The sequence below is a fragment of the Acipenser ruthenus genome, chromosome 1, assembly GCF_902713425.1.
Source record: "Acipenser ruthenus chromosome 1, fAciRut3.2 maternal haplotype, whole genome shotgun sequence".
Classification (NCBI taxonomy): domain Eukaryota; kingdom Metazoa; phylum Chordata; class Actinopteri; order Acipenseriformes; family Acipenseridae; genus Acipenser; species Acipenser ruthenus.
In genome coordinates this window covers 11854812-11876697 of record NC_081189.1, presented here as the reverse complement: position 1 = coordinate 11876697, position 21886 = coordinate 11854812, and the positions used below count along the sequence as shown (strand labels likewise).

General features: G+C 39.0%; 1 protein-coding gene across 2 annotated transcripts in view; it reads left to right on the top strand.

The window, feature by feature from the left end:
- The window catches only part of LOC117403706 (ADP-ribosylation factor-like protein 15), a 118104-nt gene extending 97909 nt beyond the window's left edge, over window positions 1-20195 (top strand). For both annotated transcript variants that reach the window (XM_059001146.1, XM_059001091.1), the window contains exon 5: window positions 18225-20195. In XM_059001146.1, coding sequence (XP_058857129.1) covers window positions 18225-18377 — 153 coding nt within the window. In that variant the 3' untranslated portion in view covers window positions 18378-20195. The remainder of the gene's footprint in view (window positions 1-18224) is intronic.
- The last annotated feature ends 1691 nt before the right edge of the window (window positions 20196-21886 follow it).

The window sequence follows — 21886 nt, the reverse complement described above, 5'->3', positions numbered from 1 at the left end:
GTAGCGGAGGTGGAGCCAGTCTTCTAGTGCAGGCGGAGCGGAGAGGTCGAGTGGGGGTGTAGGGAGAGATGAGGGTCTGGAGGTAGCTGGGTGCAGTCTGATCAAGGCATCTGTAGGCTAGTACAAGAGTCTTGAACTGGATGCGAGCGGTGATCGGGAGCCAGTGGAGCGAGCGGAGTAGTGGAGTAGCGTGGGCGAAGCGAGGTAGAGAGAACACCAGGCGAGCGGCAGAGTTCTGGATGAGCTGGAGCGGACGGGTGGCGGACGCAGGGAGGCCAGCCAGGAGGGAGTTGCAGTAGTCTAGGCGGGAGAGTACCAGGGCCTGGACCAGGAGCTGGGTAGCATAGTTGGTGAGGAAGGGTCGGATTCTTCGGATGTTGCTCAGGAAGAATCTGCAAGTGCGTGCCAGAGTGGAGATGTGCTGGGAATAAGAGAGGCAGGGGTCCAGGGTGACTCCAAGGTTCTTAGCTGAGGAAGAGGGAGAGAGTGTGGTAGATTCCAGAGGAACAGAGATAGAGAGATCAGAGGAGGGGGAGGAGGAGGGAAAGAAAAGGAGGTCAGATTTAGAGAGGTTGAGTTTGAGGTGATGCGAGTGCATCCAGGAGGAAATAGCAGACAGACAGGTAGAGATACGGGAGGAGATGGTGGAGTCAGAGGTGGGGAAGGAGAGGAAAATCTGAGCATCATCAGCATAGAAGTGGTATGAGAAACCGTAGGATGCGATGAGGGGGCTCAGGGAGCGGGTGTAGAGAGAGAACAGGAGAGGACCCAAGACTGACCCTTGGGGGACTCCAGTTAAGAGAGGGTGAGGTGTGGAGGTTGCTCCACGCCAGGTTACCTGGTAAGTGCGGTTGGAGAGGTAGGAGGAGAACCAGGCCAGAGCAGTGCCAGAGATCCCCAGGTCAGCAAGAGATGATAGTAGAATAGAGTGATCAACAGTGTCAAAGGCAGCAAAGAGGTCGAGGAGAATTAGGACAGAGGAGAGAGAGGCAGCTCGGGCACACTTAAGGGAGTTGGTGACAGACAGGAGGGCGGTTTCAGTGGAGTGAGCAGAGCGGAAGCCAGATTGGAGAGGGTCAAGCAGAGAGTGGTTGGACAGGAAAGCAGAGAGCTGGCGGTGTACAGTCCGCTCGAGGGTTTTGGAGAGGAAGGGTAGGAGGGAGACAGGACGGTAGCTCTGGAGGGAGGTGGGGTCGAGGGTAGGTTTTTTGAGGAGGGGAGTGATAGATCTCTTTGGCAGTTAGCCTTGGTTCTTTTTCTACCATTTGCACTATCCTTCTGTTCAGTCTGGGGTTGATTTTCCTCTTGCGGTCGCGCCCAGGGAGGTTGGCTACAGTTCCATGGACCTTAAACTTCTTAATAATATTTGCAACTGTTGTCACAGGAACATCAAGCTGCTTGGAGATGGTCTTGTAGCCTTTACCTTTACCATGCTTGTCTATTATTTTCTTTTTGATCTCCTCAGACAACTCTCTCCTTTGCTTTCTCTGGTCCATGTTCTGTGTGGTGCACACAATGATACCAAACAGCACAGTGACTACTTTTCTCCATTTAAATAGGCTGAATGACTGACTACAAGATTGGAGACATGTGTGATACTAATTAAAGAAACTAATTAGTTTGAAATATCACTAAAATCCAGTTATTTATTACCTTTTCTAAGGGGTACCAACAAATGTGTCCAGGCCATTTTAGAATATCTTTGTAGAATAAGCAATAATTCATCTCTTTTCACAGCTTCTTTGCTTTATTCTATGACATACCAAAGGCATGCAAGTATACATGATAAAATAGCTTTTAATTTCATCACTTTTCAGGAGGAATGAAGCATTATTTCAATGAGCTGTAAGGGTACCAACAAATTTGAGCACGTCTGTACATTGACCGCTGAGCTGGTAAAACTACACGTTTACTGGTTATCTATCTATCTATTTATCTATCTATCTATCTATCTATCTATCTATTGAGTTTTTTCCTCTTATAGACTGATGGGTTCAATTCCTCTTATTTAAAACAAACAACTAAGAATTATGTCTACAAAGAGTAGAAATGAGGCCTTATACAAAAAATGAATTATTAAAATATTAATGAAAAGTTTTGATTTATTCAGTTAATTCTGATTCATTGTCGCAGCACAAGGAATACAATCTGGGTGGTAAATTGATACATCGTTGTGATTGGAAGCAAATGAAAAACAAATACAAACTGTGTAGGATCATTTCATTGATATGATTTGAGAAGAAGTTATCCAGGCGTCCGCTGTTCATAGGCAGCTGAATGCGTTTCCTGAAAGCACCGCACATGCTGTAACAAGTACATTGAATCCAAAAAATACCTTCACGTTTACATACTGTATGAAGAGTACCATTGTGGAAATGTAAGGAAGCTGATCAGATGGATTCTTCAGACAATTCCAGGTCATTTGAGTGTTCCAGCTTTTGATGTAGTGACGCTGTGCCTAGCAACAGGCCTCCATGCTTTGTGCGTATTCTCTTGCTCAGTTGTGTTAGGGCTGGTTCATACTTCTGTCGCAGATGAATGCGATAGGTCAGGCACAGACAGCTATAAAAGTTGTGCACTCCAAACATGCAGCAAATGTTGACATTTTTCAACATTACCCGAGCCTGTGCGATTTCAGGTCGCAGACACATGAGAAAAGGCTGCACGACTTTCCAAAGCAGACGCACGTCGCAAGAATGTGGATGACGTAATTAGTACCTGTCGCACAGGGTCAGAGACCCTCGGCTCCGACCAGAAATGATGTCAGAGTCTGAAGTATGAACCAACCTTTAGGCCTGTGTGCTTTCTCTCGCTCACTTGTGTTAGGCCTGGCCTGGCCAGATCAGCCCCTTCAGAGCAAGTGAGGGGAGCCAAGCCCCACATGCAGAGGAACAGTGACAATGGCATGGTGGCTTGCCAGAGCCTCATTCAAGCCACTGGATCCAGATGTTAGTTACTGTGAATCAGTGATCAGGCCAGGCAAACACACCGTTCCTGTGACCTCCTGTACATGCCTTGGGTTACCGTCAGTCAAGGGGCTGCTATGCAGTTATTGATCCTGTCAGGGTTCTTTTTGTTTTGCTTTGCAAGACGACCAGCCTTGCATGGCTGGAAAAGTGTATCTGCTGCTCTATTAACAAACAATTAATAATGCAATCAAGTGATTATTACATTAGCCTTGTGTATAATGAATAAATACACGATATGCATCTAGCTGTGATCTGAAGTGTTATGCCAAAGCAGCACAGATAATGCATGCACCTCATAGTACCCAGCCATGGTATAGAAAACAATGGTCTCTTATCTTATGCTAAAATGCTTGTTGTCTATGTCCAATGAAAAGATTCAGCCATAGCTTCTGGTCTGCAATCATATGCCTGTGTGGGGGTTCAGACAGCACTTGACTATGATCTCAGGCGTATTGGTTGTGCCTTAGCTGTAAAGTTCCTTAGCAATGCCTGACAAGGATTTCCATATACTGTACGGTATTCATAGTGTAGACTGTGTGTATAATCCCAGGCAGATGGCCAGCTTGTCTGCCAGTATTGCCAGAGCTTGGATCCCCAGTGGAAAAGGAGACTCTCTCTTTCTCTCTGTCTGATGTAAACATGCATGTCTGTGCATTTAGAGAAGCTCAGTTCTCATGGTCATTCTAACTGACTCAACACCATTGTCATATGCACTGACATTGTTAAATATTTATGCTGTTCTGGATCCTGGAGCACACCTCTGCCAGTGAGTTCATTTGTCACTGAACTGCTGAAGTTGTTAGAGAGGCACTTCTAGGTTTTGTCACTGACAATTCCATTAGAACATTCAGCACCTCTGTGCAAAGGACTTTGAGGTGGAGATCTGCAAGGCAGCAGTGTGGCTGTCCATGCACACTTCCACAAGCTACTACAGAATAAACCTGCATTCTGCCATAGGGAATCGCTTCATTGGGTCAAACATGGTCGCCTTATCTAGTCTGCACACATTTATTGTTTTAGGGAATCAAAACTGAAAGATTATTTATTTAAGCCAAAAAATCCCAAATGAACTGGTCAGAAGAAAGAGAACATTTATCAAGGGGAGCTAACATCCGGTTTACAATGATAAAAAACACATTTATCAAGGGGAGCTAACATCCAGTTTACAATAATAAAAAACACATTTATCAAGGGGAGCTAACATCCAGTTTACAATAATAAAAAACACATTTATCAAGGGGAGCTAACATCCGGTTTACAATAATAAAAAACACATTTATCAAGGGGAGCTAACATCCGGTTTACAATGATAAAAAACACATTTATCAAGGGGAGCTAACATCTGGTTTACAATAATAAAAAACACATTTATCAAGGGGAGCTAACATCCGGTTTACAATGATAAAAAACACATTTATCAAGGGGAGCTAACATCCAGTTTACAATAATAAAAAACACATTTATCAAGGGGAGCTAACATCCAGTTTACAATAATAAAAAACACATTTATCAAGGGGAGCTAACATCCGGTTTACAATAATAAAAAACACATTTATCAAGGGGAGCTAACATCCGGTTTACAATGATAAAAAACACATTTATCAAGGGGAGCTAACATCTGGTTTACAATAATAAAAAACACATTTATCAAGGGGAGCTAACATCCGGTTTACAATGATAAAAAACACATTGATCAAGGGGAGCTAACATCCGGTTTGCAATAATAAAAAACACATTTATCAAGTGGAGCTAACATCCGGTTTACAATGATAAAAAACACATTTATCAAGGGGAGCTAACCTCCGGTTTACAATAATAAAAAAACACATTTATCAAGGGGAGCTAACATCCGGTTTACAATGATAAAAAACACATTGATCAAGGGGAGCTAACCTCCGGTTTACAATAATAAAAAACACATTTATCAAGGGGAGCTAACATCCGGTTTACAATGATATAAAACACATTTATCAAGGGGAGCTAACATCCGGTTTACAATGATAAAAAACACATTTATCAAGGGGAGCTAACATCCAGTTTACAATGATAAAAAACACATTTATCAAGGGGAGCTAACATCTGGTTTACAATAATAAAAAAACACATTGATCAAGGGGAGCTAACATCCGGTTTACAATGATAAAAAACACATTGATCAAGGGGAGCTAACCTCTGGTTTACAATAATAAAAAACACATTTATCAAGGGAAGCTAATATCCGGTTTACAATAATAAAAATCACATTTATCAAGGGGAGCTAACATCCGGTTTACAATAATAAAAAGTAATATTGAAATTTCAAGAGCAAATGTTTAATTATGCCTGAAGTAATATTGAATTCTGAATACTGAACACAGAATACGTCTTTACTGATCTATACAAATTTAACTTTTTATCCCTAATCCTTTTGAGTTCATGGGATGCATTGAATTTTTTGTGAAATCTCTTTGATGTTCCCTTTAGTCAGCCAGTGTCTTTATGGGCGTAATGATTTGTGGATAGGCAGATGTGCATCTGCTCTCTACAGATAAAATGGAAACTTGAGGAGGTTTAGAATGAACAAATTAAAACAGATCAATTTCATGGGTAATGCATTTTGGGTTATTTAAGCAATATCGTTTTGGTGTGTAGCAGACCATTTTACAAGTTTCAGACAGGGTAATTGGTGGTCTCTGATATTTGAGTTGGGGACTTTCACTCATTAACTACACCCAGTGCTGCTTATATGCCAGCGATCATCACTGTAAACACCAAGGAGGGGCCGAATTCAAACACAGCCTTATTGAAACAGACCCAGCAAGAACACAGCTTTATTGGAATAGACCCAGCAAGAACACAGCTTTATTGGAATAGACCCAGCAAGAACACAGCATTATTGAAACAGACCCAATAAGAACACAGCATTATTGAAACAGACCCAATAAGAACACAGCATTATTGAAACAAACCCAGCAAGAACACAGCCTTATTGAAACAGACCCAGCAAGAACACAGCTTTATTAAAACTGACCCAGCAAGAACACAGCCTTATTGGAAGAGACCCATCAAGAACATAGCCTTATTGAAACAGACCCAGCAAGAACACAGCTTTATTGAAACAGACCCAGCAAGAACACAGCCTTATTGAAACAGACCCAGCAAGAACACAGCCTTATTGAAACAGACCCAGCAAGAACACAGCCTTATTGAAACAGACCCAGCAAGAACACAGCCTTATTGAAACAGACCCAGCAAGAACACAGCTTTATTAAAACTGACCCAGCAAGAACACAGCCTTATTGGAAGAGACCCATCAAGAACATAGCCTTATTGAAACAGACCCAGCAAGAACACAGCTTTATTGAAACAGACCCAGCAAGAACACAGCCTTATTGAAACAGACCCAGCAAGAACACAGCCTTATTGAAACAGACCCAGCAAGAACACAGCCTTATTGAAACAGACCCAGCAAGAACACAGCTTTATTGGAATAGACCCAGCAAGAACACAGCTTTATTGGAATAGACCCAGCAAGAACACAGCTTTATTGGAATAGACCCAGCAAGAAAACAGCATTATTGAAACAGACCCAGCAAGAACACAGCCTTATTGAAACAGACCCAGCAAGAACACAGCGTTATTGGAACATACCCAGCAAGAACACAGCCTTATTGGAACATACCCAGCAAGAACACAGCATTATTGAAACAGACCCAATAAGAACACAGCATTATTGAAACAGACCCAATAAGAACACAGCATTATTGAAACAGACCCAGCAAGAACACAGCATTATTGAAACTGACCCAGCAAGAACATAGCCTTATTGAAACAGACCCAGCAAGAACACAGCCTTATTGGAAGAGACCCATCAAGAACACAGCTTTATTGAAACAGACCCAGCTTGGCACTGGTCTTGCATTTTAAGATAAAATCAGGACAGCATCCAGATCAGGAAAACAATAATACTAAATATTAATAAGCATAATTATTCTGCAAATACGTGTGTGTAGGCTATAAACAAGTCTAAAGTGTCAAGGGTTCAAACAGAACGGGCAGCAGTGTGGAGTAGTGGTTAGGGCTCTGGACTCTTGACCAGAGGGTCTTGGGTTCAATCCCAGGTAGGGGACAAGGTACTTTGCCTAGATTGCTCCAGTAAAAACCCAACTGTGTAAATGGGTAATTGTATGTAAAAATAATGTGATATCTTGTAACAATTGTAAGTCGCCCTGGATAAGGGCGTCTGCTAAGAAATAAATAAATAATAATAATAATAATATCTGCTCTATAAAGTGTGTCCCAGTCTGCTGACTGAGATAAAAGTAGCAGGTACTCTGGGTAGAATGGATGCTTGTAAGATGATCACCGTCAAACTCAAGGGAAGTACTGAGGGTCAGTGCTCAGACCTTGTGCCTAGCTTGTATACTGCAAATAGCCTTGAAGCAGAAATGCATTTTAAGTTTGTTAAATGTGCCAATGGCATCACATTGATGATGAGGTGGACTGGAATTCAGAGGCACTTCTGTATCAGTAATTAGGAAGACGTGACCAATGGAATGTCAATAACTACTTATTTATTGCACCCATTTTTAAATGAGAAAAACAAACCCACATGAGAAATAGAAATGAGGTTTAATAAATGTCTGGATATTCTACCAGCTGAAGCGATGACATCACTGCTGCTGTTCACTGAAGAAATTGGATTCCACCCTGGAAAGAAGGGGTGATGGATCAAACTGCCCCTTTCCCATGCTTTAGATTTTAAAATATCGCTGCATTGTTATAGGTTGACACAACAGTGTCACTGAATGTTTGTGTACAACATCATCACAGACACACGTATAGGATATGAAGCGAATCTGGTAACAGCAAAATCAAAGCCAATCAAACCGTGTAAGATGTTAGTGCCGCTCTCCTAGGATGTGTAATGTAATGGTAAGATGAGCTCATTGCTCTCTACAACTACTCCATGTTGTGATGTGAATAAGAGGGTCAGTAAATCCCATCTCTGCATCTGTCTCTTTATTTCCCTGAAATGATTCAGGAGACACAGTCATAGTTCAAATGCTTTAATCCTTTTTTTACTTCTTTACTCTTCTGCCACAGAGCAATAGCTGCATTCATCTACATTTGACACAGGTCACTTACTGCAGATCTAGCATCTAAAGTCTGATCTACAGTATGTAGAAACTTGAACTCTTCTATTAGATAGACAAACCATTCTCCTATTTCTAATGGGTTTATTGAATAATGTCAACCCTGCTATGATGTCTAGACTAATGCTAGCCTAAAGGAAGAAGTCAATGTGTACAAGATTGGTTCTTTGAGCCCAATGATTTTTTTTAGCTGTACAGCATGTTTCGAGTAGTCTTGTGTCCGTGGCTCAGGGCAATAGGTTCCAATATGTGTGTCTGCTCCTAAATCAAATTCCCCATTTCATTCCTCCGAAGCTTATTTTAGAGGAAATAGGAAATCATTCAGAGGTTGTAACATTATTGAGAATTTTAAAAATAACAGCAAAATATTGGATTTTATTGTTTGGTGATTGAGTGAAAATAGATGTGCGTGTGTGCAACAAAGACTTGCTGTTTACATAAGAAGGGGAAATGAGGTTCATCTGGAGTATAATCCTTAGCAAACTATTCTTATGTTTCAACACACACTGATTATATTTCCTTGTAACCTGCAAAATGCTGAAGAGCAAGTAATCTGGGTGTCATGTTCAAGCTGTAGAGACTGTGTCACAAAAAAAAAAGAATTCCACTCAATCAGGGGCTGGGCTGTGGTCCCAGGCAGGGAGACTCTATCAGGACTGGGCTGCTGTGCAGTGCTGTGGTCCCAGGCACAGAGACTCTATCAGCGCTGGGCTGCTGTGCAGTGCTGTGGTCCCAGGCAGGGAGACTCTATCAGGGCTGGGCTGCTGTGCAGTGCTGTGGTCCCAAGCAGGGAGACTCTATCAGGGCTGGGCTGCTTTGTAGTGCTGGGGTACCAGGCAGGGAGACTCATAAGAACATAAGAACATTTACAAATGAGAGGAGGCCATTCAGCCTATCCTGCTCGTTTTGGTTGTTAGTAACTTATTGAATCAGATCTCCAGGTAGTCTTCTTTGGTCAAGACTGAATAGATTCAGTTCTTTTAGCATGTTTGCATATGACATGCCTTTTAAACCCGGAATAATCCTGGTCGCTCTTCTTTGCACTCTTTCTAGAGCAGCAATATCCTTTTTGTAGCAAGGTGACCAGAACTGAACACAGTATTCTAGATGAGGTCTTACTAATGCATTGTAAAGTTTTAACATAACTTCCCTTGATTTAAACATTTTTCACTATATATCCGAGCATTTTGTTGGCCTTTTTTTTATAGCTTCCCTACATTATCTAGATGAAGACATTTCTGAGTCAACATAAACTCCTAGATCTTTTACATAGATTCCTTCTTCAATTTCAGTATCTCCCATATTGTATTTACAGTGCACAATTTTATTGCCTGCATGTAGTACCTTACACTTTTCTCTATTAAATGTAATTTGCCATGTGTCTGTCCAGTTCTGAATGCTGTCTAGATCATTTTGAATGACCTTTGCTGCTGCAACAGTGTTTGCCACTCCTATTTTTGTGTCGTCAGCAAATTTAACAAGTTTGCTTACTATACCAGAATCTAAGTCATTAATGTCGATTACGAATAGCAGAGGACCTAATACTGATCCCTGTGGTACACCATTGGTTACCTTGCTCCATTTTGAGGTTTCTCCTCTAATCAGTACTTTCTGTTTTCTAGATGTTAACTCTATCAGGGCTGGGCTGCTCTGCAGTGCTGTAGTCCCAGGCAGGAAGACTATCAGGACTGGGCTGCTCTCAGCACTTGGCTCACATTATATTTATGTTTTTAATGCCGTCTGTATGGCAATAAAAACCCTTCTGCATAATTTGGCACAAAAAACAGATTGTTGCTCAATCAGGAATGTGAATGGAGATATGCTACTGTATGTAGGTAAACAGAACATTTGATTCTCATATCACTTTTCGCTAAAGTCAGCACCAAAACATATGCAGTACCAATATGTATTTTATTTTTTGGTATTTCATTTGGCAAGTTGTTTCCAAGTGAACACAATTGTGTAAACACAGAGAGTAATGAGTGGACTCCACTACAGCAGAGGGACCCTGTTTTCCCATAAGGATTATAGGCCTTTGTGTGGAGAGCTGTCAGTCATGGTTATTTCATCACAAGCTAGAAGTGCCAGTACCTTCTCAGAGTTTTGGCATTTCATTTTACTCAATCAAGTGATACCAGATAGTCCTCCTTGCAGAAGAATTTCAAACAGGAATCACATTGTGAGGTGAGGATTTCCTGTGTAGTTAATAAACTGCAGCACAGGTATGAGCCAGCAGGGCTGGAGGTCCAGGACTCTCTTGTATTGCACACTGCATGGGCTTTATCTGTGGACAAAAGTGTTGCATCACCCTGTAGAATTAACTCATTGTGCTCCATAAAGTCCAATGAAACCTGCTGAATAATGTTAACACCTTGAATTACATACCGCGTTGTAGTTTCGCATATACTTCACGAAAAACTGACAGAAATTGAAAAATGTGACATTTTGAAATCTAACATGAAATAATGTACTATTATTATGGCTTCCAGTAGACTTTTGCAACATCAGTTTGTAGTTTCTTTGGTTACATGATGTTAAATAAACTCACACACACATATATATATATAGGATTATGTCTCAATCCTAACATTGCAGGTGATGCAAAGCTTGTGCCCGCGCTGTAGCCATTGCTGTCTGTATGCTGTATTAGAAGTGAAGAATCCGGGTATTGCTCCTCTTGCTCAGTGAGGCGGAGGGTCCCACGTTCTGGGTTACAGGGTCACTCTTATACATGAATACACCTTTAACAGATTTAATGAGCTTTCCTGGCAGAGCAGGCTTCTGCATTGACTCCCATTGACCTGGAACAGGCTAAACTGGGTGACCTTGTGCTCATTTCAAAAGCTGTCTGGGTATTTCTTGAGGGAGGGAGCTTATGTCTGAATGGAATTGTGTTTAATCCCTGAGAAACGGGTTGGTTATCTGCAGTTAACGACAAAGTCAAAGGGCATTAACTCTACCAACGACTCTTTAATCATTAACCATTGCTTTATTAACAACATGTTATCTCGTAATAGGTTTTCCTGGTTAAATATTATAATTAATAATTAAATTAAGTTTTAAAAAAGGTTGGTGGCATACAGAATTATTTATTTTGCTCTTATTTTGTTTTCTCTGACTGGCAGAGAACAAACATATTAAGTGGGTTAGTGTGTGAAAACATATAACATGCCAATTATTTTCAATGTTATCATCAAATATTTTCAACAAACAAATCCACACACTCCTCAAAAACAAACAAATCCATCAGAAAACAAACAAATCCACACGCCCATCAGAAAACAAACAAATCCACACACCCATCAGAAAACAAACAAATCCATCAGAAAACATACAAATCCATCAGAAAACAAACAAATCTACACACCCATCAGAAAACAAACAAATCCATCAGAAAATAAACAAATCCATCAGAAAACAAACAAATCCATCAGAAAACAAACAAATCCACACGCCCATCAGAAAACAAACAAATCCACACACCCATCAGAAAACAAACAAATCCATCAGAAAACAAACAAATCCATCAGAAAACAAACAAATCCACACACCCATCAGAAAACAAACAAATCCATCAGAAAACAAACAAATCCATCAGAAAATAAACAAATCCATCAGAAAACAAACAAATCTACACACCCATCAGAAAACATACAAATCCACACACCCATCAGAAAACATACAAATCCATCAGAAAACAAACAAATCCACACACCCATCAGAAAACAAACAAATCCATCAGAAAACAAACAAATCCACACGCCCATCAGAAAACAAACAAATCTACACACCCATCAGAAAACAAACAAATCCATCAGAAAATAAACAAATCCACCAGAAAACAAACAAATCCACACACCCATCAGAAAACAAACAAATCCATCAGAAAACAAACAAATCCACACGCCCATCAGAAAACAAACAAATCTACACACCCATCAGAAAACAAACAAATCCATCAGAAAATAAACAAATCCACCAGAAAACAAACAAATCCACACACCCATCAGAAAACAAACAAATCCATCAGAAAATAAACAAATCCATCAGAAAACAAACAAATCCACCAGAAAACAAACAAATCCATCAGAAAACAAACAAATCCATCAGAAAACAAACAAATCCACACACCCATCAGAAAACAAACAAATCCATCAGAAAACAAACAAATCCATCAGAAAACAAACAAATCTACACACCCATCAGAAAACAAACAAATCCACACACCCATCAGAAAACAAACAAATCCACACACCCATCAGAAAACAAACAAATCCATCAGAAAACAAACAAATCCACACACCCATCAGAAAACAAACAAATCCATCAGAAAACAAACAAATCCACACACCCATCAGAAAACAAACAAATCCACCAGAAAACAAACAAATCCACACGCCCATCAGGAAACAAACAAATCCACCAGAAAACAAACAAATCCACACGCCCATCAGAAAACAAACAAATCCACACACCCATCAGAAAACAAACAAATCCATCAGAAAACAAACAACTCCATCAGAAAACAAACAAATCCATCAGAAAACAAACAAATCTACACACCCATCAGAAAACAAACAAATCCACACACCCATCAGAAAACAAACAAATCCACACACCCATCAGAAAATAAACAAATCCATCAGAAAACAAACAAATCTACACACCCATCAGAAAACATACAACTCCACACACCCATCAGAAAACAAACAAATCCATCAGAAAACAAACAAATCCACACGCCCATCAGAAAACATACAAATCCACACACCCATCAGAAAACATACAAATCCACACACCCATCAGAAAACAAACAAATCCATCAGAAAACAAACAAATCCATCAGAAAATAAACAAATCCATCAGAAAACAAACAAATCTACACACCCATCAGAAAACATACAAATCCACACACCCATCAGAAAACATACAAATCCATCAGAAAACAAACAAATCCACACACCCATCAGAAAACAAACAAATCCATCAGAAAACAAACAAATCCATCAGAAAACAAACAAATCTACACACCCATCAGAAAACAAACAAATCCACACACCCATCAGAAAACAAACAAATCCACACACCCATCAGAAAACAAACAAATCCATCAGAAAACAAACAAATCCACACACCCATCAGAAAACAAACAAATCCATCAGAAAACAAACAAATCCACACACCCATCAGAAAACAAACAAATCCACCAGAAAACAAACAAATCCACACGCCCATCAGGAAACAAACAAATCCACCAGAAAACAAACAAATCCACACGCCCATCAGAAAACAAACAAATCCACACACCCATCAGAAAACAAACAAATCCATCAGAAAACAAACAACTCCATCAGAAAACAAACAAATCCATCAGAAAACAAACAAATCTACACACCCATCAGAAAACAAACAAATCCACACACCCATCAGAAAACAAACAAATCCACACACCCATCAGAAAATAAACAAATCCATCAGAAAACAAACAAATCTACACACCCATCAGAAAACATACAACTCCACACACCCATCAGAAAACAAACAAATCCATCAGAAAACAAACAAATCCACACGCCCATCAGAAAACATACAAATCCACACACCCATCAGAAAACATACAAATCCACACACCCATCAGAAAACAAACAAATCCATCAGAAAACAAACAAATCCATCAGAAAATAAACAAATCCATCAGAAAACAAACAAATCTACACACCCATCAGAAAACATACAAATCCACACACCCATCAGAAAACATACAAATCCATCAGAAAACAAACAAATCCACACACCCATCAGAAAACAAACAAATCCATCAGAAAACAAACAAATCCATCAGAAAACAAACAAATCCACACGCCCATCAGAAAACAAACAAATCTACACACCCATCAGAAAACAAACAAATCCATCAGAAAATAAACAAATCCACCAGAAAACAAACAAATCCACACACCCATCAGAAAACAAACACATCCATCAGAAAACAAACAAATCCATCAGAAAACAAACAAATCCATCAGAAAACAAACAAATCCACACGCCCATCAGAAAACAAACAAATCCACACACCCATCAGAAAACAAACAAATCCATCAGAAAATAAACAAATCCATCAGAAAACAAACAAATCCACCAGAAAACAAACAAATCCATCAGAAAACAAACAAATCCATCAGAAAACAAACAAATCCACACACCCATCAGAAAACAAACAAATCCATCAGAAAACAAACAAATCCATCAGAAAACAAACAAATCCATCAGAAAACAAACAAATCCACACGCCCATCAGAAAACAAACAAATCCACACACCCATCAGAAAACAAACAAATCCATCAGAAAATAAACAAATCCATCAGAAAACAAACAAATCCACCAGAAAACAAACAAATCCATCAGAAAACAAACAAATCCATCAGAAAACAAACAAATCCACACACCCATCAGAAAACAAACAAATCCATCAGAAAACAAACAAATCCATCAGAAAACAAACAAATCTACACACCCATCAGAAAACAAACAAATCCACACACCCATCAGAAAACAAACAAATCCATCAGAAAACAAACAAATCCACACACCCATCAGAAAACAAACAAATCCACCAGAAAACAAACAAATCTACACACCCATCAGAAAACAAACAAATCCACACACCCATCAGGAAACAAACAAATCCACTGGAAAACAAACAAATCCACACACCCATCAGAAAACAAACAAATCCACCAGAAAACAAACAAATCCACACACCCATCAGAAAACAAACAAATCCACCAGAAAACAAACAAATCCACCAGAAAACAAACAAATCCATCAGAAAACAAACAAATCCATCAGAAAACAAACAAATCCACCAGAAAACAAACAAATCCATCAGAAAACAAACAAATCCATCAGAAAATAAACAAATCCATCAGAAAACAAACAAATCTACACACCCATCAGAAAACAAACAAATCCATCAGAAAACAAACAAATCCACACGCCCATCAGGAAACAAACAAATCCATCAGAAAACAAACAAATCCATCAGAAAACAAACAAATCCATCAGAAAACAAACAAATCCAACAGAAAATAAACAAATCCATCAGAAAACAAACAAATCCACACACCCATCAGAAAACAAACAAATCCACACACCCATCAGAAAACAAACAAATCCATCAGAAAACAAACAAATCCATCAGAAAACAAACAAATCCATCAGAAAACAAACAAATCCACACACCCATCAGAAAACAAACAAATCCATCAGAAAACAAACAAATCTACACACCCATCAGAAAACATACAAATCCACACACCCATCAGAAAACAAACAAATCCACACACCCATCAGAAAATAAACAAATCTACACACCCATCAGAAAACAAACAAATCCATCAAAAAACAAACAAATCCTTCAGAAAATAAACAAATCCTTCAGAAAACAAACAAATCTACACACCCATCAGAAAACAAACAAATCCATACACCCATCAGAAAACAAACAAATCTACACACCCATCAGAAAATAAACAAATCTACACACCCATCAGAAAACAAACAAATCCATCAAAAAACAAACAAATCCTTCAGAAAACAAACAAATCCATCAGAAAACAAACAAATCTACACACCCATCAGGAAACATGCCTAACAACAACTCTGAGCAGTACTTATATTGTATGTGCATTGTTATTGCTGGTAAAATGATTTGTGTTGATGTTAATGTTTGTTTTCTATTTTCAATAGGGCTTGATCTCTTGTTCAGACCAATGGAACTGTTCACATTCAAGCACAGAGTAGAAAAGGCTTGCTTTGCTGTTGAGTAGCTCTCCTTGCAGGCCCATAACCCTCCAGAAGGGGGGGTGTGATAAACACTTGGGAGGGTGAAGGTCTTTCAGGCTCATGTTACCCAGACACATTCGTTAACACTGTAGGTTTCTTCTGTTGAGATCTGAACTCTTTGTTTTGATGCAGCCCCCCAGTCTAATACCCCCGATGCAGACTGATCAATCTGATACATGTATGTTGCACCATTAGAAAGTATAATGAGTGTAAATATAATTTCAAGCAATGCAATGGGATTCATATTCAGGGTGTATGTTACACCATTATAAAGACACAGACTTTAAAGACAAGTTACATTACAGGTACGGACAGTATGGCCACGTATAGAAACAATGTTATGGAGTCTTTTTATGAGCCAGTATAAATTGATCACATTTTGAAAGTTGTCTTTGCATGTTCAGGGGGTCATTGCATTTTAAAAACAAGTTTAATAAAACTGGAAGGTAATGGGCAGCCTAGTTGAGGAGGCAATGACCCCCGACATGCTGATAGAAACTGTGTCCTGGCTGTTGGGGGTCAGAGGTCAGGGTGCTCAGTCTAAGTCCAGTGTCAGAGGTGAAACTCCCCATAAATCTGGAACTCTTTGAGAAAGTGTGATGAAATATGGTGGTAGTCTTTATGGTTGGGTGGCAGGCTTCCAGAAAGCTGGATGGGGTTTAGTGCAGGCCCTATGTCTGAGGTCAAGGTTGCCTGGTGTGTTCTGTTCACTCATTCCTGTGACAGCCAGGAGTTTCATTTAGACACAACATCCTCAAAAAAATGAGCTGGGTTCTCCCTAGGGTTTGTGTCTTTTTTCATGAATCAATTTGAAACATGAACAATGGTGATCCATGGATAAACAACATCCATGGACAATAAAACAATAATGGAAGCAGTTTCAGCCAGTTATAATCGTCGTGTATATTATTATTATTATTATTATTATTATTATTATTATTATTATTATTATTATGCCAGCTGTGAATGAGAAAAACCATAAATAACCTTTTGGAACCCCGTAGGTGAATGAATTATTGCGTATTTCGTAATATCATATCACAGGCAGTACAAATTACTGGAAGTGTTTTGCCCCAGACGTATTTCTTTTTACATATTTGTAGTTCTGTTTGTACTACTGGGACAATTTGCATTCCTCTTGTACACTGTTGCTGAAAAAAGGAATGCAATTCTGTCTCTTGGCAACCATTTGTGTAATTATAGTGGCAAGAAAGTTTAACATTGCTTTTCTAACACAATAGTGTATATGTCAATAAATAAAAAGTCATGACAGTGTCTTGGGAATCTAATTTGTTTTTGGCATGATACTACTTGCTTAACACTAAAAGTAGCATTTGTTAGTTTATTGAATTTTGAAAGTACTTTTATTGCTTGTAGAGCACTTTAAGTATTCTTCTTCTACCAATTCCTACAGAATAGTGTAAGCTGCATTTAACAATAAGATTTATTTGTCCACACTTGTTTCAAATGAAGACTGTACATTTCACCACTATATATATTTTTTGTTATTAAAACATGACCTGACTATGCAATGAAAATAGCTCTGTTTTAAAAAACATTCTTCAGTCACTTGATTAGCTCTGATTTAAGAGTAATTACCACAGACATAGTAACATGTAAACAGCAATATTAGTACCAATTGTGTCAATTGTATGGAACATAAGCTAGACCTTGCCTCGACCATCTCAACATGATCACAAAGATACCAGACAGACTAGACCTTGCCTCGACCATCTCAACATGATCACAAAGATACCAGACAGACTAGTCCTTGCCTTGACCATCTCAACATGATTACAAAGATACCAGGCACACTAAACCTTGCCTCGACCATCTCAACATGATTATAAAGGTACCAGACAAAGACTAGATTTTGCCTCGACCATCTCAACATGATTACAAAGGTACCAGACACCAGACAAAGACTAGATTTTGCCTCGACCATCTCAACATGATTACAAAGGTAAAGGTGCCAGACAAACCAAAAGTGAATCAAAACACAGCAACTCTGCTTCGTGAAGAAGAATTCACACATTCATTCAGATTCAAAACTTGCAGCTATTAACAGCCCCCCGTGTCCAGGTCTGTCAGTCCCATTCCATTTCACAAACACTGCATTTATCCCCAAAAATCAAACACAAGAGCAAACTACCAACCTGTCACCAAATCAAACAATGCTATGGCTCCTCATTTTGATCAGTACTGACATGTTACTGAAACGAGGCTGCAGAAAGTCCTGTTGAATATCAATGTATTTCTGTGTTGTTCTTGTAGATAAAGAAGTATTTTGAGCTGGAGCCCCTGGCCCGGGGGAAGCGGTGGATTCTACAGCCCTCGTCGCTGGAGAACATGGAGGCAGTAAGAGAAAGCTTCATCCAGCTCATCGGCCAGCTGGAAGAGAAGGACCTGGAGCCTGGAAGAGTATGACATGTCTGGAAATCCACACTGATAGCAGAAACTGTCCTGAAAAACACATCCATGTTTAACTGTACTGTACATGTTGTTGAGTACGAGTAGTGTATGTGAATGATGTATTTTACTATAACTGGATAAGATCCTTAAAGCCACTGGTAACATATTCAATCCATTTTAAATTAAATGTAAAAAAAACAAAAAAAACATACGACCAAACCAGAAAAAACGAAATCTTGTTTATCACTATTTGAGCTATTTTATTTAAACTGTGTAGAGAAAATAATGTGTTGGGCATTTGTTGAAGTGAAACTTTTTTTCTCTGTGACTAAATCGATAGTTTAATATTATAACACACTTGCTTAATATATAAATGATCTGGTAAGCATGGTAATCAAGTGCATTAGTAACTCATAGCAAGGAATGTTTTAGCAATGCTGGTTCTAGTCTAGCCTTATGTGATATGTCTACAAATTACTTATGGCCAAAAGTTTTGCATCCCCTAGAATTTTAGGATTGAGACATAATTGATTACATGATATTAAATAAAATATCTAAATTATGTTCAAAGAAACTACAAAATGATATCGCAAAAGTCTACCAGAAGCCATAATAGTAGTATATTATTTCATGCTAGATTTCAAAATGTCAAATTTTTCAATTTGTCAGTTTTTCATTCAATATATGGAAAACTACAAAGCGGTGTGTAATTCAATACGTTAACGTAATATTATTCAGCAGGTTTCATTGACTTTATGAAGCAACATGAGTTCATTCTATTGGGTGCTGCAAAACGGTTGGCCATAGCTGTACAGTAGAAGGAGATCACTAGATGTTACCAAAAGTGAAATGTATTGGGATGCTGTAGAGTAAAAATAAGGGCTCTTCATTTTCACCCATTGATAAATGACGAGTGTGCATTGCAGGTCTTTATTTAGTTTTGCTGGATCTTGGCTTCATTTTTAAACAGCACTGCTCTAACGTATTTGTATGGTCATCAAATGACTATCTGGTGTTACTGTTGATCTTCCCTTCTGAGGTGCTGTAGAAGACCAACAACTCTAATATTGTCTTAGACTGATGTAAGTCTGCACAACCCCCTACAGGCTTTGTGATCATTTTCGTTTTAATTTCAGCACACTGTCTGAAACCTCACATGAAGACTGTGGGATGTTATGCTTTACCGTTTGGTTCAATGCTTTAGAATGCTGCAGCATTCTCCTCAGCAGAATAAAAACACTATCAATCAAGAGTCAGAGCAGCTGTTTGTGACAAGTCCCTGTCTGACGCCTAATGCCTTCCACCTGTCAGTAAGGTCCCCCCCCTGTCTCCGGCCTCTGTGTGCCACTGCCCTCATGCATGTGTACGTTACTGCTGTTCTCAAAGCCTGTCCTGGGCTTCTTAATGTAGAGTCTTCATTCCCTGTCTCCCTCCTCTGTGTGCCACTGCCCTCATGCATGTGTGTGTTACTGCTGTTCTCAAAACGGTTTGAACAAATCTCTGACTTTTTCGTAATTTTTTTTTAAAGAGTGTGCTTGGTGCATCTCATTGTATTTATAGAATCTATCAAATGTTTATACCCTATTAGCCAATGTAACTGCCTTTTTTGTAATTAATTAATAATATCTGAAATTTGTATGTTTATTACAGCTAGTCTTGTAGTTGAATAGGCACATAGCCTGTGTTTTGTACTGGAGAAATACATTCTCTATTTAGCAGTTAACTGACTCGTGTGGGCATCTGCCAGTCATGCCCAAGTTCTACTGTGTATATGTGTGATTTCTACATGATTTCCACGCTCCAGCAATGACAATAAAGGCTGAGTAGAAGAGGCGTGTCTCTGCTGACTCTTTCACTGCTGTCCTTTCGTTGCCACTTCCAGTAAAGGTATCTGTGGTCCTCTATACAAGTCTAGCAGTGACAGTTTTGTTTACAGTATACACTTTACATTGTGAATTAGTCTTTTGATCAATCAATGGTGGGTCATTCAAAGATGAGCAGGAGAGCTGCCACTATATATAATGAAGCAGGCATCACAGCTCCAGCTTGGACTATATTGATGATAGACCTATGAAGCATGGGACTATCTCTCAGACTGTGGATGGTGATAAGTTTTAATTTGATACTATCGTCACAGAAAAAAATCTAAATTATCTACATGTTCATATGGTAAAACTAAAACTAGAGTCATTATCTGGAGCGTTGTTTGGGTGTTTCCGTAACCCTACTATGTGTGCACATATACTGTATGCATAGAACACGCTATCTACATGATTTCCTGACATAGTTTCATGTTAGTGCCATTTGCGGCGGGACACAAGAAAATGAATGGTAGTGTTCCAGTGTTAACTTCCATATTAGTGAGAGGCATTTGCAAAGTTTACAAAGACCAGCCAAGTGATTTCACACCTATTGCCAGGGAGATCAAAGAAAAGGAGACACAGAAATGGAAGGGCTTGAATTTCGAAAAGGAGACGCAGAAATAGAAGGGATTGAATTGGGATTTCAACAAACTTGGGAAGAAGGATGCATCATCTGCAGCTTTTATGTAGTGACAGAATCCCAGATCAAGTCATTAAAGACCACGCAGATCTTTCTAATGATGAGGTTCTAGGAAACACAGGGTGGGAGACATCGCTGACCTGTGACCCTGCGTCTTCTTAAAGGCTATCTTTCTGTCTTTTTCCAGATCTCTCTTTCTAGTCATTGTAACCTTCAGAGGTTCACACTGACTTCACAAGACAACATGCATGAAGTCAAACCAGATCCAAAGGCTGGACTGAGCTCTGTCAATCTGGCACTGATGTGTGATATAAAATAAATGGACTAGTTAAACACATTGAACTAACTTGGATCAGTATTGCAGGTTCATGTTTATGAATTGACAAGGCTATTAATCTTCAGACGTGTCTTGTTTAATTTGGTTCCGTTTTAATTGACCTCAGGGAAGTTACAATGTCAACATGTACTGCTGTCCATTAAATGTCACCCAGTGGACACCTCTACCAGTCGAGACAAGTGTCCCCTGGTATATAAAAACAGCCTCTTAGTGAGTCAGCAATGAAATGTCACCCAGTGGACACCTCTACTAGTCGAGACAAGTGTCCCCATGTATAAAAAAACAGCCTCTTAATGAGTTAGCAATGAATACTAGTTTTCCACAATAAAAAAATTAATAAATTCTCAGACAAAAAAAAAATCTGCATTATTCCGCAATTAAAATAAATGGCTAAAATTGACACAAACAGTACCACTGAATAACAGTTAACACAGGAAGTATTTATTGGTACACTTTTAAATTATAAGGAAGTTACATACTAACCAGAGTGCAATCAATCAATAATATAAACAAACTTACCATTTTACTTTAAACATTACAATATGTCTGTGCAGTAATAATACAAACCAAAAATAGTGCTCATATTAGTTTATCAGTTAGTCTTTGTCAACTGGATGGCTATTGCCAGACTCATTAACCTGATCTTTAGGGGCGATTCTTATCATTTCCGGCACCTTTAAACAGC